Genomic DNA, 24,974 nt, shown 5'->3' with positions numbered 1-24,974 from the left:
ACTGGGTAACGGCGAGAGAAGCAAGAGGTAGGGGAGGGCGGGGGCGAGGCGGCCGGCGCGGCCTGTCCCGTCCCGCGGCTTGCCGGTCCGTGGCTGCGGGCCTGGGACCGCGCGGCCCTCGCAGGCGTGTGGCCACCGAGCCAGCGGCCGCCTCCCTCGGCGTGGGCGGCCGGGTGGGGGTCGGCCGGCCGGCTGGCCGGCGCTGGGTGCGAGGCCCCCCGGAGGGGGTTCACGCGTGGGTCCGCTACGCCGGTGTGGGGGTGGATGTTCGGACGCGCACCGGCGCCCGTAATGGCTTCGCTTCCAAGTTGGCGAGTGAGCGAGGACTGCCCGAGCCCCGCGGGTGGGTCTGGGTCGCAGGTCGCTTCGGTGCTCTGGTCTCTAGTGGCGCTGGCACTGTGCTTTTAAATTTTTTTTAGCTTGTAATAATAATGTTCTTTAACGTGGTTGGCTCTTGAGTTCATAGTGCGTTACTTTCCTAGCAGTGGATTCCAAATAGTATACTTGGTGTTTCTGAGGTACCTACGTTAAGATGGGCAGGGAGAAAGGTGCCCGGTGTCTCAGTTTGTAACAGAAAGTGAGTCTGTGTATTTGGGATTAAAGAAACAAATGAACAAATCGGACGCTTATAGCTAGATGACAAAAAATCCACGTACGGATGCAGGATGATTTAGAAAGTTTTGTAGTAAATTGCCCTCCAGTTCTTTCAGTCTGTCTTGCACCTCTTTACGGTGTGCTTCTGCACGCGTGGTAGAATGAAACAGGGCATGGCTGACTGCAGCGTGTAGGATAGCAGGCAGCCCCATCCGGTGTTCCCTCTGTGCTAACGACTGTTATGGCTCCAGTCGCTGTGTCCAAGCAGCTGCTTTGCCGTATCTGCGCTCTGGTTTTCTAGCTTTTCCTTAAGCTGCTCTGACTGGAGTTGAGATGATTCTCTAAAACACAGTTGTGTAGCGTAGTAAGGACAGGACCTTGCTTCCCTGATTTTTTTTTTTTTTTTTTGATTCTGTATGACCAAAATTCTATTCCAGCACGCGTCTTCTCTGCCCACTTTAACTGTGATTTCGTTAATCCCCTGCGACACACGCAGTTTGTTTTGTTGGTCTCTGCAGGCTGACTTGACTGATGCTCCCTCCAAGTGTAGAGTCTGTATCTTCTCACTAAGGTCTGAAGCGAGTTTGCATAGTGAGAAAATTGCAGTCATAGATTGTGGTTCTTCATGTGGGAACTCCATTTCCAGTAAAGCCTATTGCTTTGTTATTGCACAGTCTGCTCAGCACCAGGGAGGGGCAGAGCAGGGAACAGCTCTTGAGTGATTTCACTAGGACATGCTGGAGACTTGATGCGCTCTTGAAACAGGGGAGATGAGTTAACAGGTTTTTCTACAAGAGTATGATGAGGAGAGTCTCGCATGCTGGCAGTGTAGGTTAGTTCGCCTGCCTTCGTGTCTTTAAATAGGGGATGATAATATGATGTAGCCTCAGAATACAGTAAATGCATGATGGTTTTCGTAGCTTCAGAAATTCTGGGCTAAGTGCAGCAGTTCCTCAGAAAGAAGACAGCAGTGCCAACTTGTTAAAACACACAGCATGTCAGTGGGACCAGGTTGTGAGCATATTTGCATGATTTGGAAACAGTTTAAGACAGTATTTCCTGGGCAGGCTGCTTCTCTCTGCATCCTGCTGCTTAACGTATCAACGACTCCAAGCGGATCAGAGATTGTGTCATGGATGAAAAGGATTCTGAAGGATGGAGCTAGGATTTGATACTTAATTTGCATTGGGGGGCATTTTTATAGAGGAAACAAAAGCTGATTATTATGACCATAAAATTCTACAGCTGTAAAAATGAAAAATACACTTTTTTTTTTTTCCTTTAGCATATAGTATGTGTGTAGGAGCCCGAGCAGTTTGACATCCTCCTGAGTTTATGCAGCCCATTAGATATTCCCTGCTAAGTCAGTGACTTCCATGCATTGTCAGGTCTGTTTAGCAAGCTTACTTCAGGACTGAGTTTGGTTTTTTAATTTAAAATTCAGTGTATCCAATACTAATAAGAATTTAATTGAGAAAGAAATTTATCATAGTAATTAAATGGTGAATGTGCTGGATGTGGCTGGAATGTAAGCAGCAGTGTCCCAGTCAGTGTTAACAGTTTTCTTGATGGAAGAGTGACCATCTGGCTGTTTCTTGAAAACATATTTCTTAGGTTTTAATTGCCTTATTATTGTTTTATTATTATAGCCAGTCAGTTCGAGCAATGTTGCTTGTGCCTTTTAATCACAACCATTTATTCTCAGAGGGAATATATGAAGGAGAAGGTGGAGGATTGTGCTGAAGATGAGGCGACTGAATCGGAAGAAGACCTTGAATTTGATGAAAGAATTGGATGCCTTTCCAAAGGTTCCTGAAAGCTATGTGGAGACTTCAGCAAGTGGAGGCACAGGTAGGCCTTACTGAGATGCTGACATGGTTCATGTTGGCTGTTAGCTCAGTCTAGCATGCATGGGAATACGAACTTGGAATAGGAGGAAGATGGGCATCTGTGTTCATTTGAAACTAGGCAAAACTGGTTTCTTGATTTCTTTTGTGGAGTGGCAGAGTTCATCTCCTTCAGGTAAAGACTCAGTATCTTTTCAAAATAGATGCATTCATCACTCATCTGAAGGGAGACATTTGTGTAAAACTGGTGAGACTCAAACCAATGTAAAGGTTCACTATAAAAACTTCTAACCAATTACCACGGGAGCGCACTGTGCCAAGGCTGTAATAACACTTTCTCATTTGTTGTCTTACTAAGCCCTTTTCTCTGTGTCAGGTTTTGGGGTGAGACTGTGTCAGCATGAGATCAAATGCAGGTGGGATTCAATTCTATGCTTTTCATAGAAGAGGACAGACATTCTCCAGAGGTGTCTTAAAAGCTGGCTAAGACAAGCATCAGGATGAAGAGCAGCTTTCTAAAGCTTTTTGTCTTGAAGGTGTAGTTGATTTTAAGATTAAGGAAAGACCTTTGAAGAACTAAACAGTAATCTAAAACTAAACACTAATCTGGGGCATGTGCTTGCACTGTCCTTATTAGTCACTTGAACTTCTCTCAAAAAGCTGTAGCTGTAAGAAGTACCTTTTTGTATGCAGCTGAACAGAAAAATGTGCCTTTAAGTTGGGTTGGGATAGAGATAGCCTGATCTGGAAATAGTGACTTCATCTGACCTAGACAAGCTTGAGAAGCAGGCCTATGTGAACCTCGTGAGGTTCAACAAGGCCAAGTGCAACGTCTTGCAGCTGGGTCGGGGCAATCCCCAATATCAGTACAGGCTGGGAGATGAAGGGACTGAGATCAGCCCTGCAGAAAAGGACTTGGGGGTATTGGTGGATGAAAAGCTGAACATGAGCCAGCAATGCGTGCTTGTAGCCCAGAAAGCCAGTCGCATCCTGGGCTGCATCAAAAGCAGTGTGGCCAGCAAGTCGAGGGAGGTGATTCTCCCCCTCTACTCTGCTCTGGTGAGACCCCACCTGCAGTGCTGTTTCCAGCTCTGGAGTCCTCAGCCCAAGAAAGACATGGACCTGCTGGAGCAGGTCCAGAGGAAGGCCACAAAGATGATCAGGGTGCTGGAGCACCTCCCCTGTGAGGACAGGCTGAGAGAGTTGGGGTTGTTCAGCCTGGAGAAGAGAAGGCTCCAGGGAGACCTTCTAGAGGCCTTTCAGTACTTAAAAGGGGGCCTGCAGGAAAGGTAGGGAGGGACTCTTGATCAGGGAGTGCAGTGATAGGGCAAGGGGTAATGGTTTCAAACTGAGAGAGGACACGTTTAGATTAGATATTAGGAAGAAATTCTTTACTGTGAGGGTGGTGAGACACTGGAACTGGCTGCCTAGAGAGGTGGAGGAAGCCCCATCCCTGGGAACACTTGAGGTCAGGTTGGACAGGGCTCTGAGCAACCTGATCTGGCTAAAGATGTCCCTGTTTACTGCAGGTGGCTTGGACTAGGTGACCTTTAATGGTCCCTTCCAACCCAAACTATTCTATGATTTTATGATCTGTTGGACTGTTGGAATTGTTTGCAGTTAGATAGGAAACTGCTAGCAGTTAGCTTGAAATGAAGGACAAAAATCTCTCTCGTGTACAATTATGTCTGAGACTCCATTGAATAAAAGGTACAAGCAATTGCGATCTACAGATAAGCCTTTGAAGTCATTATGCCACTTGCAGTGTAGAAGTAAATATCACAAGGCTCTGTATTACTTTGCTGTTTCCTGAATTGCACTGTTAATAATTAAAGGATTATTGTATATAAAATTCTCTAAGAGCTGATTAGACAACTCTTTGTTAATGTTAGTCCCAGTTCCTGAGTAAGCAAGTTGGTTTTATGTTGTAATTCGCAGAAAACCAAGAAATGCTTCAAAACTCCTTTTTTTTTTTTTTTTTTTTTTTTTTTTTGTGTAGCACCATCCTTCATGAGAACTTCACTTTTGTGCAGGGTGCCTTAAGGATTTCTTGACACCAGAAGTTGCTGTAGCATTCTTTGGTTTACCTCAGTAACCTTATAAATGACAATATAGGATTGTCTGATCCTATGCCATTAGAAAATCTGAATGTAGCTTTCCCATTTCATTCAGGATTAAAGTGCCAGGCTTACTTTCTGGTGTGATAGGAATGCAAAACATACCAAGACTGTTTTCAGACTTTCAGTGCCTTCAAACCAATTGCAAAAGAAGTACTGGTCTCTCAAACAGGCTGAGACTCCAACTCTGGGAGAGCTTTCAGAAAAGAGGATCTCTCTTTGGAAATTCTGCAAGACTTTTATTTTTCTGTTCAGAGTCAAAAGTACCTTTGCTCACAATTACCCAGAAAGCAACTATGGTTCTAATTGTTTCTGTGTGCCTTTGGGTAGGCAGTATGGCTCCAGCTTTCCTGTTGCATAGCTGGGGTGAGTCTGGCCTCCTGGGCTCCAAAAGGAAATTGATATCCAGAATAATTAGCTGATTGGTGCATCTGCTTTCATGGCATGCATTGGCATGAAGGTATTCATATATATGACGGTCACATAGCTTCAGCTGGAAGCTGGAACTTGCAGTGTTGCTGATGAGTGCAACAGTCAGTGCTGCAGCCAGTGGTTCCTTTTCTGCTCCCGTAGGACAGTGCCTTTATTCCCCTGCTGCCACCTCAGGGCTGTAGAACTCTGTGTAGTGAATTGAGGCCTATCAGCAATGGGCTTGTTTCTTCTCAAGTTGCCCTTCACAGACTCCACAGGATGCAGGTGGAAAACGTGTACTGTCAATAAGCTGTACAAATCCCTCCTGTGCTCCATAACTGTTTGTTTTTTTCTTAGCAAAAGCCACGATTTAATAAAAGGGGTGTAGCAGGTGCTTCTGTGCATGTACTGCTATGTTTCTGACTGTGTGCAGCAGGATGAACTTCCCTTTGCGTTGTACAACTTCACAAGTGATGAACAGGCTGCTTTGGAGATAAGTGAGACACATACACCGTTAAAACATACCAATTTGTTTTCTTCCTAAAAATAATTTCAAATCAGTTCTTCACTTATTTAGCTCTTGGTAGAATGGATAGCTACGTGTTGCTTTCTGCCACAGGGAGAATTGTTTGAAATATTGGGGTTGGAGTCCTGACTCTGCAGCTGTCCACAAGTAATACGATCAGGGAACCTTTTTCTCACTGAACAGTGCATATAATGCATGTTATTTCTCGTCTTGGCTCTAAAAGTAGATATAAAATTTTTTTTTACAAAAGCTTAGGTTGTATACGAGTAGGGGCTTGAAGGGACTTCAGGGTGCATCTCCTCATTCCTTCATGCTTGAATTTAGGATTGAGTTTGCCTAGACCATCCCTGACAGAGATTTGTGGGCACTTTGTTTTATATGTGGAGGAGGATTTAGCCTGTTCTTAAATCTTCCAGGGATTTCACAACCTCCCCATCATTCTAGTATTTGACTGTACTTAAAGTAAAAGTACTTCTTCCTTGATGCTGAGGTAGGACTTGTTCTTTTCTCCTCCTGTGTAAATGCAAATACTGCAGATATCACAGAATCACAGGATGTTAGTGGTTGGAAGGGACCTTGAAAGACCATCTAGTCCAACCCTCCTGCCAGGACAGGACCACCTAGAGTAGACACGAAAACCTTTTTCTAAGAGCAGTTTATGGATGTATAAATCAAAGATGCCAGTATTGTTCTGGTAATGCTCAGATTCTGGAATGTTAGAATTTTGTTCTGCTTACGTTTCTGAATAATACTTTTCACAATCTAAACTATTTTTTTTCCCTTTTGCCCGCTCAGTTTCTCTGATAGCATTTACAACGATAGCTTTCCTGACTATAATGGAGTTCACGGTGTATCGGGACACATGGATGAAATATGAATATGAAGTAGACAAAGATTTTACTAGGTAATTTTTATTCATTGTAATTCCTTTTAAAATTTAAGTTGTTTGCATTTCAGGACAGAATAGATTTTAAAACTTCATGTGATTTGCAAGCAATTTATGATTGAAATTAAAAATGAAATACTAAAGGGACTTGGTTTTTCTTCTGTTGACCGATTTATTTTTTTTTTTTCTTTTCTGGAATCTATGAAGAAGAGAAATTGAGGTTTCTGCAATGAAGAAGTCAAAATAGCGTAGGTTTGTTGGTGGAGTCCCCTGAGGAATTGTTTGCTAACAATTTGGAGGACACCGTAATATGTAACTCCACATCAGCTATGTAAACCCACCATGTTCGCATGATGCTTCATTTGTACAATCATAGAATCATAGAGTGGTTTGGGTTGGATGGGACCTTAAAGATCATCTAGTTCCAACCCCCCTACCACGGGCAGGGACACCTCTCGCTAGACCAGGTTGCTCTAAGCCCCATCCAGCCTGGCCCTGAACACTTCCATCCACGCTTACTTTAGTTTATACAGTTAGTATATTGCCGTTACACTTGGTGCTGCTGGGGGTGAACCTTAAGCATTCGGAACTGGTGGCTGCTACTGATCTTGTCTCCTGTTATGGCCTCCGAGATCGGCTGAAGACACATTTACTGTTGGTTTCATGTGCTTGCCTGGTCTGCCTTTGCCTTTCTTCCTGAGGTGGTCAGGCACCCATGAGTCCATGGGAAGTTAATGGAGATTGTGTGCACTTAAACACCTTCAAATATCATGCGTCTGGAATGGAAATAACTTTAAAAGCTGTTTGACTAGTTGCTGTGGTAACAAGCTAAAATCACATCTATTAATTGGATGTCTTGTACATCACAAATAGAAAGGTTTCTGTAATGAAAAATTTAAAAAAGTGAGAAATTTAAGGAAGATGCATCAGAACCTGAAGTTAGAGTAAATCCATTCAGGCAGATGGGAGTTTCACATTTAGGTCTTTGCTAATGTAGGTTATTTCCCTAGTGAAGCTATTGCGCGGGAAGGATAGTCTGTTGGCTAAGACTTGGGAGACATCCTCCTGCAGATTTTGGGCTGATCGTGGGCTAATCACTCAGCCTGCGATTCTGTGACGATTTAAACCAATGGAGGTTGGTAACACATTAACTGCTTTTCTCTTGTCTGCTGACCATGTCTGATCCCAAGTTGAGCCAGTGTTGGATCCCTTGCTTATGTGATTCGTTTGCGGTCAGCCAAGTTCCCAGAAGCAGCTCCCTGGAGGTGATAGGACCATGCGATTCTAGTGATGGGATTTATTCGTTATAGTTTAAATAACTTTTGTGAAACTAACAGGAAAACCAATAGGAAATGCCCAGAGTATTGGGGAATGCCACATGATCAGACTTTTCATGTGATGGAGTTTTTTTGGGGTGTTGTTTTTTTTTCCACTGATGGGAAGAACTATGTCTCACTTCCTCTTGTTATGAAAACATTCAGGACAAAGATCTTAACATACAAGGCATTTTGCTAGTATAATATGGGAGCATTTTTGAGCAAAGAATGTTTTCCAGAAGCAGTGCTAGCAAAACCTACGATCCTTATGACATGGCAGTGTTTTCTGGGAACTGGTTTTAGCAACTTCTCAGCGTGATCCCAGGTGTCACTGTCCTGAGGAATTCTGATTAGGACACTGGAAATACAATGTCGTGTCTTAAGGACAAAACAGGAAGAAGGTGCTCAAATATTTACTCAGGTTTAGAATTGTAACTCCTATGTTGTCCTGATCCACTTCATTCTGTGTAATTTATTGCGCTGTTGTAGTTGTGTGGAAGAAAAAAAAAAGTGTAAAATATTGAAAACTATATATTCTCAATCAGAATCTGACAAATTCTTGGGCCAGTAATATTTCAAAAAAATCTGTTAGGAGTTTCATAGTAAAATTCAACAAGAAACTCTGATGCTTTTATCTCTTAAGTTATGAGTGGTCATCAGTGCTTTAATAATTAAAAGTTCACCTTGGTTCACCTGAATTTTAAACAGCTCTAGGGTTATATTTGTTGATGTAAATGCTCTTATTTGACTGTGTTTTTGAAAGTAATCTGAGAATTTTAGTAATATATATCGATATTTCTGTTCAATGTTACTTACTAGATTTTTGCCTTTTTCTTTCTTTCCAGTAAGTTAAGAATCAATATTGATATTACAGTTGCCATGAGGTGTCAATGTAAGTATTCCATCAGTGAAAGTTTTGAAAGACTTTAAAAGCTCTTCAGAGCTCTTTTTTCATTTGCTTGCAATATAGTTGGATATTGTTCGGAGTATTCTAACAGTGAGATTTCTTCTGATCTGATGGTGTATATAGTGATCTTGATGGCATATGACTCACTGAAAGAATTGGTAGGAGGTGTGAAGAAAGTATCTATGCCATCTCATTCGCATCTTGTAGAACTTTGCTTTGTCTGTCAGCAAAAAAAGGATCTGTTGTTCCAGTCTCTCTCTAGCTGGAATATTCTAAAAGCTCATTGTGAGACCCAACTCAGGAGCAGGAATTTATCACAACTTTTATGTGTTTATGAACTTGGCAAATATTAACCTGGTCTATTGTTTAACAATACTGGGACCATAGGGTGATTCATCTTCCTGGTGAACACATATGGATGCCTTCCCATTTAAAGGCAATGCTTACTGTTCTTTTGACATCATTTAGGTAATGAACCATTATTTGTATGGACTGGATTTGGTTGTACTGGACTGAGAAAGGGAGAGAATACTACTTTTACCAGGAGTGCAAGCAAATCTTCAAGACTCACTTATCTGGCTAGGTTAAACCTTGCATTAATTGTGTGGTACATCAGTACCATATAGTTTGTGTTCATCTCACAAGTATTAATTCACAAGTCATCCCTTCTTACTCTTTAACATTTATTTTAATTTTTTCAGTTATTTTCCCGTTAGCATAAAAAAACCTGAAATTCTGATTTTTTTTTTTTTTCATTTAAGAAATAAAATTTTATTGTCTGTTTTGACTAGTCTTGGTTTGGATTCAGTGCTTATGAAACAGGAAAAAATACTTATGCATAGCAGATCCTAGGGAGCTTGTGTCTGTGGTTCGTACAACATCTCTGAAGGTGTTAACGTCAGTGAGAAAATACTGCAAATCTGAAAAGCTTGTTTCTGGTTGCTGTACATCAGTTGATGATACTCTGACATGACAGGTTTGCAACGTTACTTTTTTAGTTTGTTTATGATCTCTGTATAATTATTAATATTTTTCTCCATGTTTAAAATAGATGTGGGGGCTGATGTTCTGGATTTAGCAGAAACAATGGTCGCCTCTGCGGATGGGCTAATCTATGAACCAGTAAGTTGATTCTTACTTGTTGTGGAGCTCTGCTGGGCTGGCTTGCTTGCTTGTGTTTTGTTTTTTTCTTTTCCCCCCCACAACTGGGCTGCACAGAACCTCCCCAAGTATTGTCTGATCTTTGAGTGAGGTCTGCAGTGGTTACCCCAGGAATCTGCAAGGGAAAAAGGCTAGCATTGGGATTTCTGCCTGGTCGCTTTCTGCGAGCACGGCAGATTTGAAGACAGCAGACTCCCCGACCAGTGCTTCTTAACAAGCTAGTGATTTCTACAGCTGGTTGTTTTTACATGTGTAGATTCTAGGGATAAATGCTAACAGTATTTGATATGGAAGGAAAACTCTCAGAGCTCTCATAGAAAGAGAATTGATGTAACTGCTTTTGAACTAGAAGAATACTATGATTCTAAAAAGGAATAGAAAGTAACCGTGATATTCTTGTAATACGGAATTGCATTAAAGATAGTAAGTTGGGTTAGTATCCTTTTCATTTCTGTATTGTGAACTGAAGGCTCTGGATCTTGTAAGACTATGCTTTTAAAATGGTTTTCCTTGTATAACACAATAAGTTTTGAAGTAATTATTCTGTGAAAGTAATTTATCATTTACAGAAAACCTCTTAGAGAATGTAAATTCCTGCTGTAATTACTACATTCTCTGATAACTGAACCATGTTCCAAATCATAACAGTTTTGTCCAAATTCCTACTTGTGTGTGAGCAGGAGTTGATGGTTGAATTAGAAGGATGTGCTCGGGAAGGGGAAGGACCTTGTTTTTATTTGTTTGTTCTCCTTGGAACATTTCCTCTTTTTGTCTGGACAGTCATCTCTGCATTGCTGTAGCTGCTTCATGCTAGCAGTTGCCCCAATGATTATAATCTTAGACAGAGGAAACTTCCTGTACTTGATCTGCTTTGGCCATAGCTCTGGGTAGGTTTGAGCTTTAATTCCAATTGAATTTACTGTCTGGAGTATGTCAGTGTTAACAATACATAGATTTGAATTCAGTGCACAGATGTTACTGGTGATATTCTTAGGCTGGTTGAAGTATAGCAAGTCTGGTAGCTTGTCTTAAAGAAACACTCAGTGCGGGATGACCTTAGAAATAAACATCTGCACCTAGACCCTTGTCTTTCAAAGGTCGCTCCTGTGCTTGTTTCATTGCTGTTGCATCAAAATCATGCATGTAGAATTAAATTGCCACTCACTGCTGCTTCTAGCACTTGTTAGTCAAAGGCTAGGAGGGCAGACTGCTGACTCAAGTTACGAGAACTTTAGGAAAAGATGTGAAAGTTATAAATGCAAACAAGTGAATGATTCGGGGGGGGACACGGACGATGGATGGACAGAAATTTCCATACTTGAACACTAAGTGCAAAGCCCTTTCATAAACTCCAGTATGTGGTACCAACTGTGAAGCTGACTATAACTCACCACCTCTTCCTACACACCAGTTCTCTTCTGGGTTTCATGGATGGGACTTCAATGCTTCCTGCATGTTTTATTAGATGTGTTATTTTTGTTTCAGGTAGTATTTGATCTCAGTCCACAACAAAAAGAATGGCAAAGGTAAAGCACTGAGATGCATGTCTATGGTTTGTATTATGTGTACTGGAAGTGACTTTGAGGTACACCAGAGTCACGTGACAGAACTAAATCTTGGGTCTAACAGCTTTGCTTTTAATTTAAGGGTGCAAACCTGTGAAAACGTTAATTTACTTCGGTTTTCTCATGATTTGAGACCTCTGTTATGGAAAAAATTGGCTTTGAGCTTATTTGTGGAATTGGGTCATGCAGTTACAAGCCAAGATGTATGGCCTTGCTCAAACAAGTTTCCAAATGAATGCTTGGTAGCACAAGTTTTAATTATGGGATCGGATGCGTAGCAGATAGCTTGATATCTGAATGTCAAGGCTGGGCCATAGTAACACATCGGCACATCCTTGCGAAAGCAAGTGAGTTTGAGTCTTTCGTATAAATGAATTTACACATTGTTTATCATTTAAACTGGAATGGTTTGGATATGTGATCCCCATACTGATAGTCTTGTAACGGAACCTGAAGCTCATTTGGAAGTCTGGCTATTTCCAGTATTTTGGTAACACACTGCTGTCAAGGCCAGAGCTTTAAGTTCTGTGTAAAATGTCATTCTCAAAGCTTAGTGTAACGCTTTAATACTGACGTGAACCCTGCTAACTTCTCAATTTATAATCTGTAACTGGAGCTGATAATTCATTGTGAAGTTTTTTGGGGTTTTTTGGTTTGTTTTTTTTACTGTTGCGTGCTTTCACGCTTGTCTGTGTAATTTGTAGGATGCTGCAGCTAATTCAGAGTAGGCTGCAGGAAGAACACTCTCTTCAAGATGTGATATTCAAAAGTGCTTTTAAAAGTGCTTCTACAGCACTGCCGCCACGGTAAGAAAATTGAGATGTTGTGTTATCATTCCCTCTTTCCCTGCCCTATTTAATTAGACTTCAGATTCTATTGCAGTTGGTTTTTTTTTTTTTTCTCGGAAGGTAAGGTTGTAAGAAAAGAAGACCTTACTGCATTTTATTGCATTTTAAAGTAGTATACTTGATACTTGCTTTGGAGAGCTGTTGTTTTATGAAAACCTCTGGGGTTTCCAACCTGGAGAAATTTTCCAGGTTTTACGTGATTATTTATATGTATATATGTATACATAATACAGACACACACATAAATACACACACACAGACCCCTCTTTTTAAGTCCATTTTATCTGATGCTTCCTTCTTAATGTGAATTAATAATGCCAAAGCAATACTAAACAAGTCTTTTTTTTTTTTTAAATGAAAGAATGTCTTTCTATCCAGCAACTTTTAAAAAAAATCCTGCTATTAGCTGAGACTTAATACTTTATTCAAAGGCTGGTTATTTTAAAAGCATAAAAATATTTTTTGTTAGTAAATACCCTGGTTGAAGATAGCACTGTTAAAATTGTGTGGAGAAAACTTGCTGTTTACACTTTATTCCAACTACCCACATACCGCCAAGAGATTAACGCATAGAAGGCTTGGTCTGCCTGAATCTAGAAGCTATGTGATTTTTTTTTTTTTTTTTTTCCAGGGGAAAGTGCTTTCTACATGAAAGCTGAAATTCCTTTCCCCTTAAAAACAAAGAAAAATACCGCCCCCCCCCAGCAAGCCATAAATAAAACAACCACCAAAACCGGTGTATGCACTTCCCATTTTGACATCTCCCTGTTTGAGGACTAAATACGTCCTTTCTTCCTAAGGCAAGGCTGAAGAGGGCTCAAAAAAATCTTTTTTCTCATTTAGTTGATGTCTTCAGATTCATTAAGTCCTTCTGTGCCTCTGTGATACTTGTTAGTGAGTATTTGAGATGGTATTTATGCTTGAGATGTGTTTAAAAAAACTGTATATATTTTTTTCATCTCTGTCTAAGGAGCAGATTTTGAAATACATTCTGAGTTGTCGATGTCCCAACAAGTTGAGAAGAAGATGATTTCATGAAAAATAAATGTTGAAAGCTATTCTTGCTACGTTGTTCTTAACATGACCAATAAGTTTTGTTCTGTTCATTGTAGCATTAAATATTTTCCAACAAACTATTTTTGGTGGAAATAATTGAAAAGAAAATCCCCAGGGCAGCAAGATATACTTATGGTCTTTCATTTTCTGTTCACATGTTCAGGTATCCTAAGTTAGCTTTGTAGGCCAGATCTCTGAATACAAGTACAAACACAAGCTTTTTTTGGTTTCATCAGACTGACCTTTATTAGCTTCCCTCCCTTCCGCCATCCCTGCTGTAATTCCAGAAGAATACGATAAGGAGAGGTAGATGATAATGCTGTCTTTATGCTAGGAAAATGAAATCTCACTGTACTGCTGTTATTTCTGTTAGTGAATATTCTGAAGTACTCTTTATGTTGTTTTTGTTTAAACAGGGAAGATAATTCATTGCAGTCTCCAGATGCATGCAGAATTCACGGTCATCTCTATGTCAATAAAGTGGCAGGGAATTTTCACATAACTGTGGGCAAGTATGTTCTGTTCAATTCCTGAAAATAAATCAAACGACAAAAAGGAGTTGACTTCTATATTCTATACAATGCATGTGTGTGTGTGTGTGTGTGCATTTACACTTTTGAGTTACTGACTGTTTTTTTTTATTAACCTTCCTGTACACATACTTGGTATTATTTTCCTTGTGGTGTCTTTTCTTACACAGTTAAAACCAAATTTCTTCATAAGTTACTAAAACAACGCAGTGCAGTGCATTGTTGCTTGCAGCGTAGTAGTTATGAATTCCAGTGTCTTACAGGATGAAAAGAAGTCCTCTGTCAGTGTACGGCATGGAGAGGACTGCTTGTACTTGCCTCCATTCTTTGAGCCTGTCCAGACTTCTCCTTTCTGCTGGCACACAGTTCACTAACATGGCCGAAGTGTAGATATGTGCCATTTCAGTGCTGAGATAACACAGTTAAAGAACCCTAGTTAGGGAACTAAATGCCAGTGCATCTTGATTTGCAGAGAGACTTTCTGATGTGATTTGGCAATGGCATTAGCTTATATACGCTGCCTGCAAACTAGAGTTGACTTTCCTCTGTGCTCTCCAGCACTGCTGTCCTTGCTTGTCTGCCTGTCACCAGAGACCTTAGCGTGCAGTCTGTGCTCTCTAATTTGTCCACACGTCGTTCCAGCTGCTGTCTTTGTGTGGTTATTTCTCCAAATGTCACTGCTGTCTGGTCTTGTACCACCTCTCTGATCTGCCCCTAGATGTCCAATTTCTTAAGCCCTTTCCAGACTCGATCGTTTCAGCCTTTCATCTGTACTGCCATCACGTCTCTCTCTGTGTCTCTAGTTCTGCAACCCTGAATAATCTTTTGCTTTCCTTTGCTTCCTTTTGCCCATCATTACATTTGTACTTCTGCAAAGTTGCCCTTTCTCTTGTAGGGTTGGTTTTTTTTTTTTTTTAATGACTTGTCTCACTGGCCACCTTTGTACCTTATTGCCTGGTTATTTGTTGTAGTCCCGTCTTGACTGATCTCATTGTCTGTCTCCACCTTCTGTTAGTCCAAAACATACACGCATTTGGTAATCATTTAACTTAAGCTAAGTAGGGATAGTTTCCTGCATTATTGGCTGGACTGGTGGGGATAAAGGGTGGCTGAGAGACCATCTTACTTCCCAGAGTTGCACTTTTTTCCCCCCTTTGCTCTGTTACCAAGCTCTGCATTGCACTTTCTTTGCACGTCTACAAACAAGTGTCCAGACCTGAGGTTAACTCGCTTAGTCAGGGAGCAAATACAGAGCGTAGTTAACTTGCTTAGCTGTAGAACAAGCGCAGTGAAGTTTTCAGTAGTCACTTGAGCAGTTCTGCAGCTTTTAATGTGGTAGGCCTTGGTGGCTCTTCTAGTAGCCTAGTGACTCGATGTGTTTTTGACATTTCTAAAAATGCAAGACACTAATTTTGTGCAAGAGGGTTTTCATGAGTCTAATGTTCCTGTACCTTGTTGTTCAGGCTGCCTGTACTCATCAGTAATAAAAATGTCATTTTTTAATATAGATGCACACATTATTTATATATGTATGTTAGCAAAACATATATATATAATATATATTTCAACACATGTTTTATATATGCATATTTTTAAATACATATATATAGTATTTATTGAAATAGAGGGGGAGAGGTAATTTTTCTACATAGGCTTGTTTAGGAAAGCTGTTTTTTGTGTGGATTCATTAAACGAATCTTTCATAAAACATATCTTGCTTTCTTTAGGGCAATACCACACCCTCGAGGCCATGCACACTTGGCAGCCCTTGTAAGCCACGAGTGTAAGTTCTTTCAGTTGTCTCCCTACAAGCGATTCCTTTCGTTCAGACTGCTGTCTCCCAGTTGATCCGTTAACGTAGGTTGCTGCTGTAAAGATGTTCCAGCTGGGCAATTGCACTGTAGAAGAAAGTGAAGGATGTTCTTTGCAACATTACGACACAGCAGTGACTTACTTTCATATGTTTAACACTCTTAGTATTATCTTCAGGTTGCTTCTACAGTAATGCTAATGCAGGAATCTCAGATGTATTTTGTTGGAACACAGATACTGTACAAAATACCATCCAAACTACCTATTTCCTGCACAATCTGTTTTTATAAGGTTAAAAATTTCTGACCTTTGTCCTTAGAAACTTCATTTTTAGGTTATGAGTCTAGATACTAAACATGTGCTGCTGCCATACTTTATGTGAGGCAAGGGTGACTTACTGTGAAAAATGAACTTGGTTATGGTTAAACCTCCAAATACCTGCCCGTGAATTTATGTCAACACAAATGTACAATATTATAGAGCTTAAATGTCTTTGCAAAATCAGGCAATGTAGTAACTTGGCAGTTGCCTTATGCGTCCTCTGTACATATAATTTATGAAATTTTAGTCTTTTTAATACCATTTTATACAAGAACCTGAACTGCAGAATAACTTCAGTATTTGGCCAACTAGAAATTTCTTGTCATGAAATTTTAACTCTCTTCAGCTCCAGGGTTGATTCAGATAGTTATAATTTGGTTTAGAAGATTTTTTTCCAGAGAAATGGAATTTGTGTTAAATATTTTGGATTTGAGTTTTGTTTGAAACACATACACAGGTGTATTGATATAGTCACGGGCACAAAACCAATGAAATGCACACTAGTGTTTGAAATACTCTGATGCATTTTCCGATGTGAGAAATGGGTGCATCTTTTTCTCCCAAAAGACTACAGAATCTCGTAGTTTAAAGATGTTGTTTCATTCCTTTCTATTGTCTTTCAGCCTACAACTTCTCTCATAGAATAGATCATTTGTCATTTGGGGAGCTTATTCCGGGAATTATTAATCCTTTAGATGGAACAGAAAAAATAGCATCGGATCGTAAGTGTTGTGTGTTTTTAAAAAAGCATCTTGTTTTCTGTATTTTTCCAATAATTACATTTAAAGTACTACCATGTTTCATGAACGTTGTGATTTACAAACAGCATGTCCTTCTAAATTTGGTAGTGAGCAATGCACTGTTCAGTTATCTACGTGGCCTCTTAAAGGCATGATTTCTTTTTGGTATCAGTATCACTGTAACTGTACTTTGCTGTTTTGCTGAAGTTGATTTGCAGTTTCGCCCAGGTTTATGTAATGTTGAATTTACAGTATGTCTGGACATACTGCAAAGAATTTTGCAGCAGTAGGCTGCAGTGGAGATTCATAGATCTGATTGTTGTTGTAAAGGGGGAAAAATAAGTCTGACTTGGTTTTAAAAAAAGTAAGTAGCATCATGAGTCTTGGATTCTGTTCCTGTGTGTTTGTCACTTCCATGGTGTATTTTGTGAGGCTACTGCAGGAAGGGTTTGTGTATCACTTTGTTTCCTCATGTATAAATAAAGGAGTGCAGTAACCTACTTTACAGAGCTACCTGTGCCTCGTCCTCTGACTTGCGTTCCCCATGAGGGTGATCCCCAGAACCTTCTAAAGCTGCTGTTGTCTCAAAGTCAGACAGTCCATTGGCTGTTCCAGCCAGAGTGGTTTAGGGTAGTTGAAACAAATTGCTTCAGTCTATCAGTGTTTCTTCTCTTAGGGAATTGCACGAGGACAGAGCAGTCATAAATGCATAAGCGTGCTGGTTGCTCTGGAAGAATTCTCTAGAAGTCTGTCTAATCAAGAGAAAAACTGTAACCGGATTAGAAGGGCTTCCAGCGTTGTATAGACAATCCAATGGCTAAAATCCATTCAAACCACTGTCGAGGTGTATGTATCATGCAAAATGTGACTGTGTGAAACTTGTTCAGTTCTGGAAAACACTGTCTGTGTATTTCACTTGGAGCTTTGAGTGGCCTGACCTTAATGAATCTTTTCATTACATGGGTAAAATGTAAATTTCTCCGAGTACAAATGTGACATTGGCCTTGCCCATGGAAACTAACTTTGTTCACGCAAATGGTGCTGAAGTAGTTTTGGCAGTGCTGGGACTCCTTGGAGAATGTCCCTAGTGTAAATGGCTTAGCTGATTAACTGTTTTAAATATTATTTGATTTATTTGTGAATGTCTCAGGTGGTCTTTGAACTCTGTACTTAATTCAACAGTGAGTTTTGTTTTTTTTCCTAGACAACCAGATGTTCCAATATTTCATCACAGTTGTGCCAACCAAACTCCATACATACAAAATTTCAGCAGAAACTCATCAATTTTCAGTGACAGAAAGGGTAAGTAGAAGTAAAGAGAAAACCACGCGTAGAAAAATCTAACAGTGATTGTTCTTAACAAAAGGTCAAATGTGAAAACGAAGACTTAGTTGTACCGTGGTTTTGAAAGCTCCTCTGTTGTGAAGGGACTCTGTAGAATGTTCCAATGCACTAGGTTTATCTGTTAGTGATGTAATACTGATGGTAAAACATGTGTGCTTGGCGACACGTGCTAACTTCTTGCACTAGTGTGTTGCATCTGGAGCCTGATACTAGAATTAATGGTTGGATACCCAGTCACTTCCACTTCACTGGATGCTAATAGTGGTGATGGGGGAAATCCTGGGTCTGTAATCTTGTGTGTAGCTTTACAAATATTTAATCCACCTTTTGCTTTTTAGCCACGTGGGAAGCAAACCAAAGAACGCATCTCACTTGAATGTCCTGAACTTGGTTGTGGCGTGTTAGAAATGGGAACAAAGGTAGTTTGTATGAAAAACTAATCGCCCAGAAAGCATCCCTGTCTCTCAGCTGTCTTGTTTAACCGTTGTTGGACCAACTTTAATTATTCTCCAGACTAGAGAGCATCCTGGGCTTGGAGAGGCTTTTAATTCTGACTCCGTAAAGAAAGAAGTTATTGGAGCGTAGCGCATGGGCAATCATAAGGTGCTAATTTTAAAGACTGCTGTAAATAAGTGAAAGGCCTTATTTGCACCAGTTATGTGTCTCATTTCCAGACACTGAACTCTGTTCCGATCTTTTATTCAAAAGCCAAAGAAAAAATTCTTTGTGAAAAGCTTAATTAAAAAGGCAGATAAAGTGAGAGGTGAGAAGGAAGCCTTGGGTTGAAAGGAAATTCAGAGATTAGGATGGCAGTTCACTGTAATACAGTTTGTGGTGTTCTCCAAGGGAGAAAACTCCTTGTTTCCTCACAATTCCATGCTGTGCTTCTGAAAAATACATAGCATGGGGAAGTAGGGTAGAGGTGCTATCTTGGGGTTCAACTTGAGACATGCAGGCCACTGGAAGGAAAAGTTTGCTCTAATACTCATGAAAGCTGGAGTAGAGAGAGGAACAAAGAGGAATTTCATGGTGCAGTATACTCCCATCTCCTGCTGGTCTAGCAGCCTGTTTCATGTTTTCTCTGCACAATCTGCAACCACTAAGGCACTCCTTAAACTTCTGAATGTCAATCAACTGCTTATCTTACTCCTTATTGCATTTCCTAGTCTTGTATCAAATTTTTCTCTCCTTCTGCTGGAAGGGTGGTTTCTGTCAGTTAATTGTGCAGTCTCCGTTAGCTCTTCAGTTTTCATTTGTTATGAAAGTTGCAGTGCAGTCATGAGTTGCTTAGGAGAAAAGCTTGTGAATAGTGGAGGTGAAGTTGCTCTCACTGTTTCCGTAGGTAGCCCCACTGAGTGTAAATTTTGTTTGTGTCTATCTTTGGAAACCAAATACCCCTAGCAGATGAGCTGGGAAAGGCTATTGAGAACAATTAACGCTGCACAACCTAGGGCATTTATTTTGTAAGAGTGGGCACATACACAGACCTGCAAAAAGGTGGTCGGTAGCCATAGCTAAAACTTGAATACAGTGAGGTTTAATTGCCCATGGTGAACAGACTGGGAAGCAGAGTTTGAAAGGTGTGGGCAGAATCATCTCTGCTGTTGTTGATGTTTGAGATAACTGTGTTTGTCCGTGTTAAAAAGATTTAACTCTAGCAAAGGTTCACTGATACTTGAGATACCAATGCAGGGCTAGTTATTTTCAACAGGTTTTAGCAACCAACAGTTAAATCTTCCGCAGCAGTAGAAGCTCGAAGCAGACCAAAATGGTTAGCAGAAAAAGAATTCTGTATCATTTGAGGGTGGAGTTTTGGGCGTTCTGTTTAACTTCGTATTCTTTCTTTCACCGTTTGACCTCAAAAGATCAATAAGGCTTAGGGAAACAATAGAGGAAAAACAAACAAAAAACCAACCCTTTTTGTCCCTTGCCAGTGGCAAGGTCTGTTTAACTACCTTCAGCCTTCTCTTCCTTCGTAGTGTGCCTGGACATCCATCCTGTGATGCTGAATGTTGTCATGCTGTTGTCATGCTCTTGAAATACAGAAAGCATTCTGTACTGCTTTGGGTTGGTGGTTTGTGTTTTGGTTTTATTTGGGTTTTTTTAACCTTTGCAAAGCTTCTGTGACCTGGTATCGTAACTGCTACATTATTTTGGCATCCTTTTTGTTTTGGTTTGGTAGCAAAAGAAGCAGCACGGTTTACGTCAACGTTAGCTGACTGGAGAAGCTGCACAGTCTGTATTTTACAAAGTGGTATTCTGCTTTTTGTTTTGTGTTGTGTTCTGCGTGGGTTTGAGCACAGACTGTTAAATCTACGGGTGAAGTGGAGCTGTGATACGTTGTTTTTCTGTTCATTCTTGCTTGTCTGTCTTCTCCGCTCTTATTAGCCTAGACGTGGCTGAATTTGTCTTCAGCCAATTATGTTCTTTTCTGCTGCCTTTGTATATTTTCAGCCAGACTTACTTGGCAGTGCATTTATCAACACCTTCCACTAACAATAAAATGATAGCAAACTTTTGGAAGAAACTTAAGATTGTGGTGAGGTTTTTCTCCTGAAACCTCTTTTAAAAAGTAGAGATTTAGAGCAGCCACGCTTTCCTTTTTGGGTCTTTTGCTTTATGAATTTGGGCAAATGAGAAGAAACTGTAGAAGTTCTTGGATTAGGACTGAGGCATCTGATCTGTTTAGGGTAGTCATGGTGAGTTAGTTTTTGTTTTTGTTGAGGTGCATTTCTTGCTTTGTGACTGTTGTCTGAAGTGACCTGACTGACAATAAGTTTGAAAAGAGGCTTGATACTGGTATTCAGTTTCAGACCCCAGAATTTTGAAATTTTGATCTTTTTCCTTTTTATTTTTGTATCCACCACATCGAAGTAGTGGATTATGGCATATGTGTGAGTATGCACTGAGGGGAGAAAAAAAAGACATTGGTCTAATTTAACTTAAGTTCCTGAATTTCCGTTATGGTATACTCCAGTTTAGGGTCTTCCCTGATACTTTTAAGAACCAGCAATTAAATCCTCTGTGGCATTTGAATCTAGAGATAGCTCCGGAGATATGCTCCAAGGAAGAGGGAGGATGAGAGCTACTGAGCCTTAGATGCAGTGTGTGGATTTATATACGCTGTCTGGGAAAACAGCCATAGCTCAGGCTGTTCAACAGCCTCAATGTCTCCTGAAGATCTCTTCCTGATTTAAGTGATTAATAGTAGTGCATAAAGTAGGAAGAGTTGGGGCCCCGTATTGTACCAGTGCACTCACTTGAGTCCACCGTGGCAGTCACAGGGCTGCGGCACTTATCCTCATGGGCACTAAAAGCAACCTGATTATAAACATCCTTGTTTAAAGGACCATGTAAAGTAAATCTTGAGAGGATACCAGAGGCTGACAGTGAGCGTTGATATGCAGCATAGAAGACCAGCGACCAGGGAAGTAAATTGTTATTTAATGATGTTTGACTTTTAGAAGGTACCGGCCGAAGTTATTTTGAAGTTCCCTGGTCTTCTGTTGAATGCTAGCTCTGAATAAGCAACTCTTTGTCAAAGATTATTTTCTTTGTGTCTAATAACAACTGACTAATTTGTGTTTCTCTCAGGAAAGAGTAATTAACCATGCAGCTGGCAGCCATGGGGTGTCAGGAATATTCATGAAATACGATATCAGTTCACTTATGGTGACAGTGACAGAAGAACACATGCCTTTCTGGCAGTTCCTAGTGAGGCTGTGTGGCATTATTGGAGGAATTTTTTCAACTACAGGTAACTATCAGTGCTCTCCATTTTAAGTTCTACCAGAACTTTTTTTTGGCCATGGTGATGTTACGAATGAATTCCAGGGGAGTCCTGAACCTCTAGCCTGTCTATGTGCACCGAAATGTGCAATGAAAGTTACTCATTTTGGTGACCCAGTATGCAGTTTCTGCTGTTCTAAGGGCCTGTTGTTTCCTTTTTGGTAATTGTAGCATAGTTTATGTACTTCTGCAAGAGCAAAGAGATACATATATATATATACAGAGATAGATATATATAGATATATATATACACACACATGTGTGCACGCGCATGCCGACTTCTGCTATTCCATGTATTCCCTATAGTTGAGATCCGTTGCTAAATCAGTGCCAAAAGTTGAGATAAAATTTCCGTCTGAAGTAATGGGGAGTACTTTCCTTGTGTAACTTGTCAACGTACTGCAAGATTTGCTCCTTCAAAGAGAATAAACGAAGTTGAAAAGACACGATTCACTTATTAGTCAAGACATAGTAGGGTGTCTTGATTCCAAGTTATTTTCAACTTGAAGAGAGCATAGAAAAGAGACCTTGAACTAAAAACTTTCAAAGTAGGTATTTCTGTCCCACAGAGTGTATTCACCCATGAAAGCTGGGCAGAGGGAATTACATTTGCTTGGATAGCTTTGTTTTTGCTTTTATTGGTGCGTTTCAGAACGCTAGAATTCCCCCTGCCCTTGATGTTTCCTTTTTTATGTTGATTCCTCAGTTTCCTGTACTGGTTTACTGCACTCTGTCCCATTTAAGTATTGTGTAGAGTTTACTTCTGTAAATACTACAGTTTTACTACCTGTGACCACTTAAATCTTGTTTTACGTTGCAGGAATTTTACATGGCTTTGGAAGGTTTGTAGCAGAAGTTATTTTTTGCCGTTTCAGACTGGGCTCTTACAGATCCACATCGGTAAGAAAAACTTTCTCTAAGTATTAAATAAGTGGTACAGCTACCCGAGGGTGGATGATAAGGACAACTTTGGGACTTGGTCCCAGTAGAATTTAAGACGCTTACAATAAACCCTGCCCGTGACATGCATAGAGCAGAGATTCAACAGCTTTGGAAAACCTAACGTGTAAGGAAGCAAGGTGTTTTCTAAGAAGCTGAGTTCATGAAACTGAGTCTCTTGGAGATTCCTCTGCTACATTCCCTACATCTTCCTTATTATATTCTTTTTATTTTCCTGTTGCTACAAAAAAATATGTATTTTCCCAGGCCTTATCTGTCTTCCTCACATATTCTTCTTCTGCTTGGCCTGCAGACCGAAGAAGAGGTGCTGCAGGGGTTCAGTGTTGTTGCTGATTAGGCTGCTGCCAAGCAGTGTGAAAGTTACCTTTCCCTTCATGGGGCATCAATATGATTGCTTCTCTGGCAACTACTTGATTTTGTTTTACTTTCATTTTTCCCATTTAAGAGTGTAGGTAGCCTTTAAGACTTCTGCCTTTCTCTCAGATTTGGTTGAAGTTTGCTGCCTGGCAAAGTTGTGTGACTGGGCTGGGGGAGAAGAGGGAAGGCAAGCGGATTTGTGTAATTTGTGTTTGGGAGACCATGCAAAAGGCATAAAGGAAATGCCCAAGAGTAAAGAAGTGTGTGTTTTGGGGGAAGGAGGGGAGATTCTGTTTCTGGACAAGCTGTTAGTAACACTTTGGTTTTGTTTGACTAGGTCCCACTTGCTGATGGCCACACAAGCAACCACTTACCTCCGATTACAGACAATAGTACGCATTAGCCTCCTGAGAAAACTTTCTTTCTCCCTGCCTGATACAGAAGATGTTTTTTTATAATAAAGAAAACGTTGTGCAATACGCTGAGACAGTGCTGATGGGCAGCAAAAAATGAAACCTTTACAAAAAAAAAAACCCAAAACCAACAAAAAAAACCCAAAACAACAAAGCAATCTGCTTAACTTTTTGTCTTTCGAAGTGCACATGGCGTCATAGGAGGTTGTGAGACCAGTGCGGAGGACCGTCTTCTGGAGGTGGAAGGAGCATTGCTGCCAATACAGTATTCGTGGTCGAGCTGCACGTCTGTGTGATGACTGCCATTGACCCCTGAAGCACCTTGGCGATCTTGGTTCTGTCCCTGGGAAGGCTCGCAGGCTCCGAGGAGAAAGGCGTGCAAGCGGGACGTGTGGCAGGGCTGGGCAGCAGACAAAGAGGGACAGTCACGGAGCTGGGGTCTCTCGGAGGTGTACAAACGGGTTTGGGTTTCCTCCTCCTTTTATAATGGCGGGGCCGGGGGCTAAGATGCTGTTCTTACAGGTGGGGAGCGATCCTAGAAAATCCTGAAGAAGCAGGAGACAAGAGGGAGCTCAGGGAGTAAGGTGGAGCCCAGGCCATAACGTTGGTTGTAGCCACTGCCTTTCTGTCCTCCCGCCATTCCCCCCTCAGTGCGGAGCCGAGGAGCTCCTCCTCTGCATTGTCACGCAGCCGCTTTGCCAGCAGTGAGGATATCACTTCTGGTGGTGGCGTGGGAGTGCCCCAGGACTCAGAATGGGCTCCAGTGTGCACAGTTTTTTGACCTGGAATAAGAAGCCTTTTAAATAAGGCATTTGACTGCAGTTTTGATAAAATGCAAGACTCCCTAGCAAAAGATCAGGGAATCTTTGTGCGCTTCTTTCTTGGTAAAGAATTTACTTTGAGACCTTCGTTGTACCCCTGCTGCTGGTACGTGAGCCATGGTATGTAAATCCTGGAGGTGAGGAGGAAAAAGAGCAGGAAGCTGCTTTGCTTCGGTTCAGCTCAGTGCTGCAGAAACGCGGGATTCGGGGCCACCGGGAGGTCCGCTAGCCCAGGCAGGGAGCGGTGGGGTCGGTAGTAGGTGACTTCAGGGAATCGGAATCATTTTGCTGCAGACAGATGATAAGGGATCTGCAGAATTAATCCTCACTGTTCATGAAGGTTTTTGTAAAATAAATGAAGAGAGCAATATCAGTTTTATATTGTAAATATGCTAATGAGAATGAATGTTATTAATGCAGATGGTGCTTTGAGAAACTAAAAACATCCTCTTACTGCTGGACTGCTGGCATACACCTGTGGCTAAACAGTTACTCCACCAGGGTAAAAGATTAATAGTATGGTTCCTTCTCAGCAAAACTGATTTAATGATATATTAGGAGATGATGCCAACCCTGGCCTTGCTTACCATGGAATGAATATTATGATTGAGAGGACTAATTATGGAGAAATAAAAATCTCTGTGGTGGTGTCA

The 24,974-nt window shown here is 40.9% G+C and overlaps 1 protein-coding gene across 1 annotated transcript; it reads left to right on the top strand.

Moving 5' to 3' along the window:
* The first annotated feature begins 2,339 nt into the window (after window positions 1-2,339).
* On the top strand, window positions 2,340-24,974 carry ERGIC2 (ERGIC and golgi 2). Its single transcript, XM_009959444.2, has 13 exons — window positions 2,340-2,445; window positions 6,291-6,399; window positions 8,543-8,589; window positions 9,656-9,726; window positions 11,251-11,291; window positions 12,035-12,136; window positions 13,651-13,746; window positions 15,492-15,547; window positions 16,521-16,619; window positions 17,842-17,939; window positions 21,576-21,738; window positions 22,591-22,670; window positions 23,425-24,974. Exons 1-13 carry the CDS (start codon window positions 2,340-2,342, stop codon window positions 23,488-23,490), a joined length of 1,134 nt encoding a protein of 377 aa, XP_009957746.1. The 3' UTR covers window positions 23,491-24,974.

This window comes from Leptosomus discolor, chromosome 1 (genome assembly GCF_034619465.1).
Source record: "Leptosomus discolor isolate bLepDis1 chromosome 1, bLepDis1.hap2, whole genome shotgun sequence".
NCBI classification, from domain to species: domain Eukaryota; kingdom Metazoa; phylum Chordata; class Aves; order Leptosomiformes; family Leptosomidae; genus Leptosomus; species Leptosomus discolor.
The sequence above is the reverse complement of the archived record's forward strand: the minus strand, read 5'-3'. Positions and strand labels throughout refer to the sequence as shown.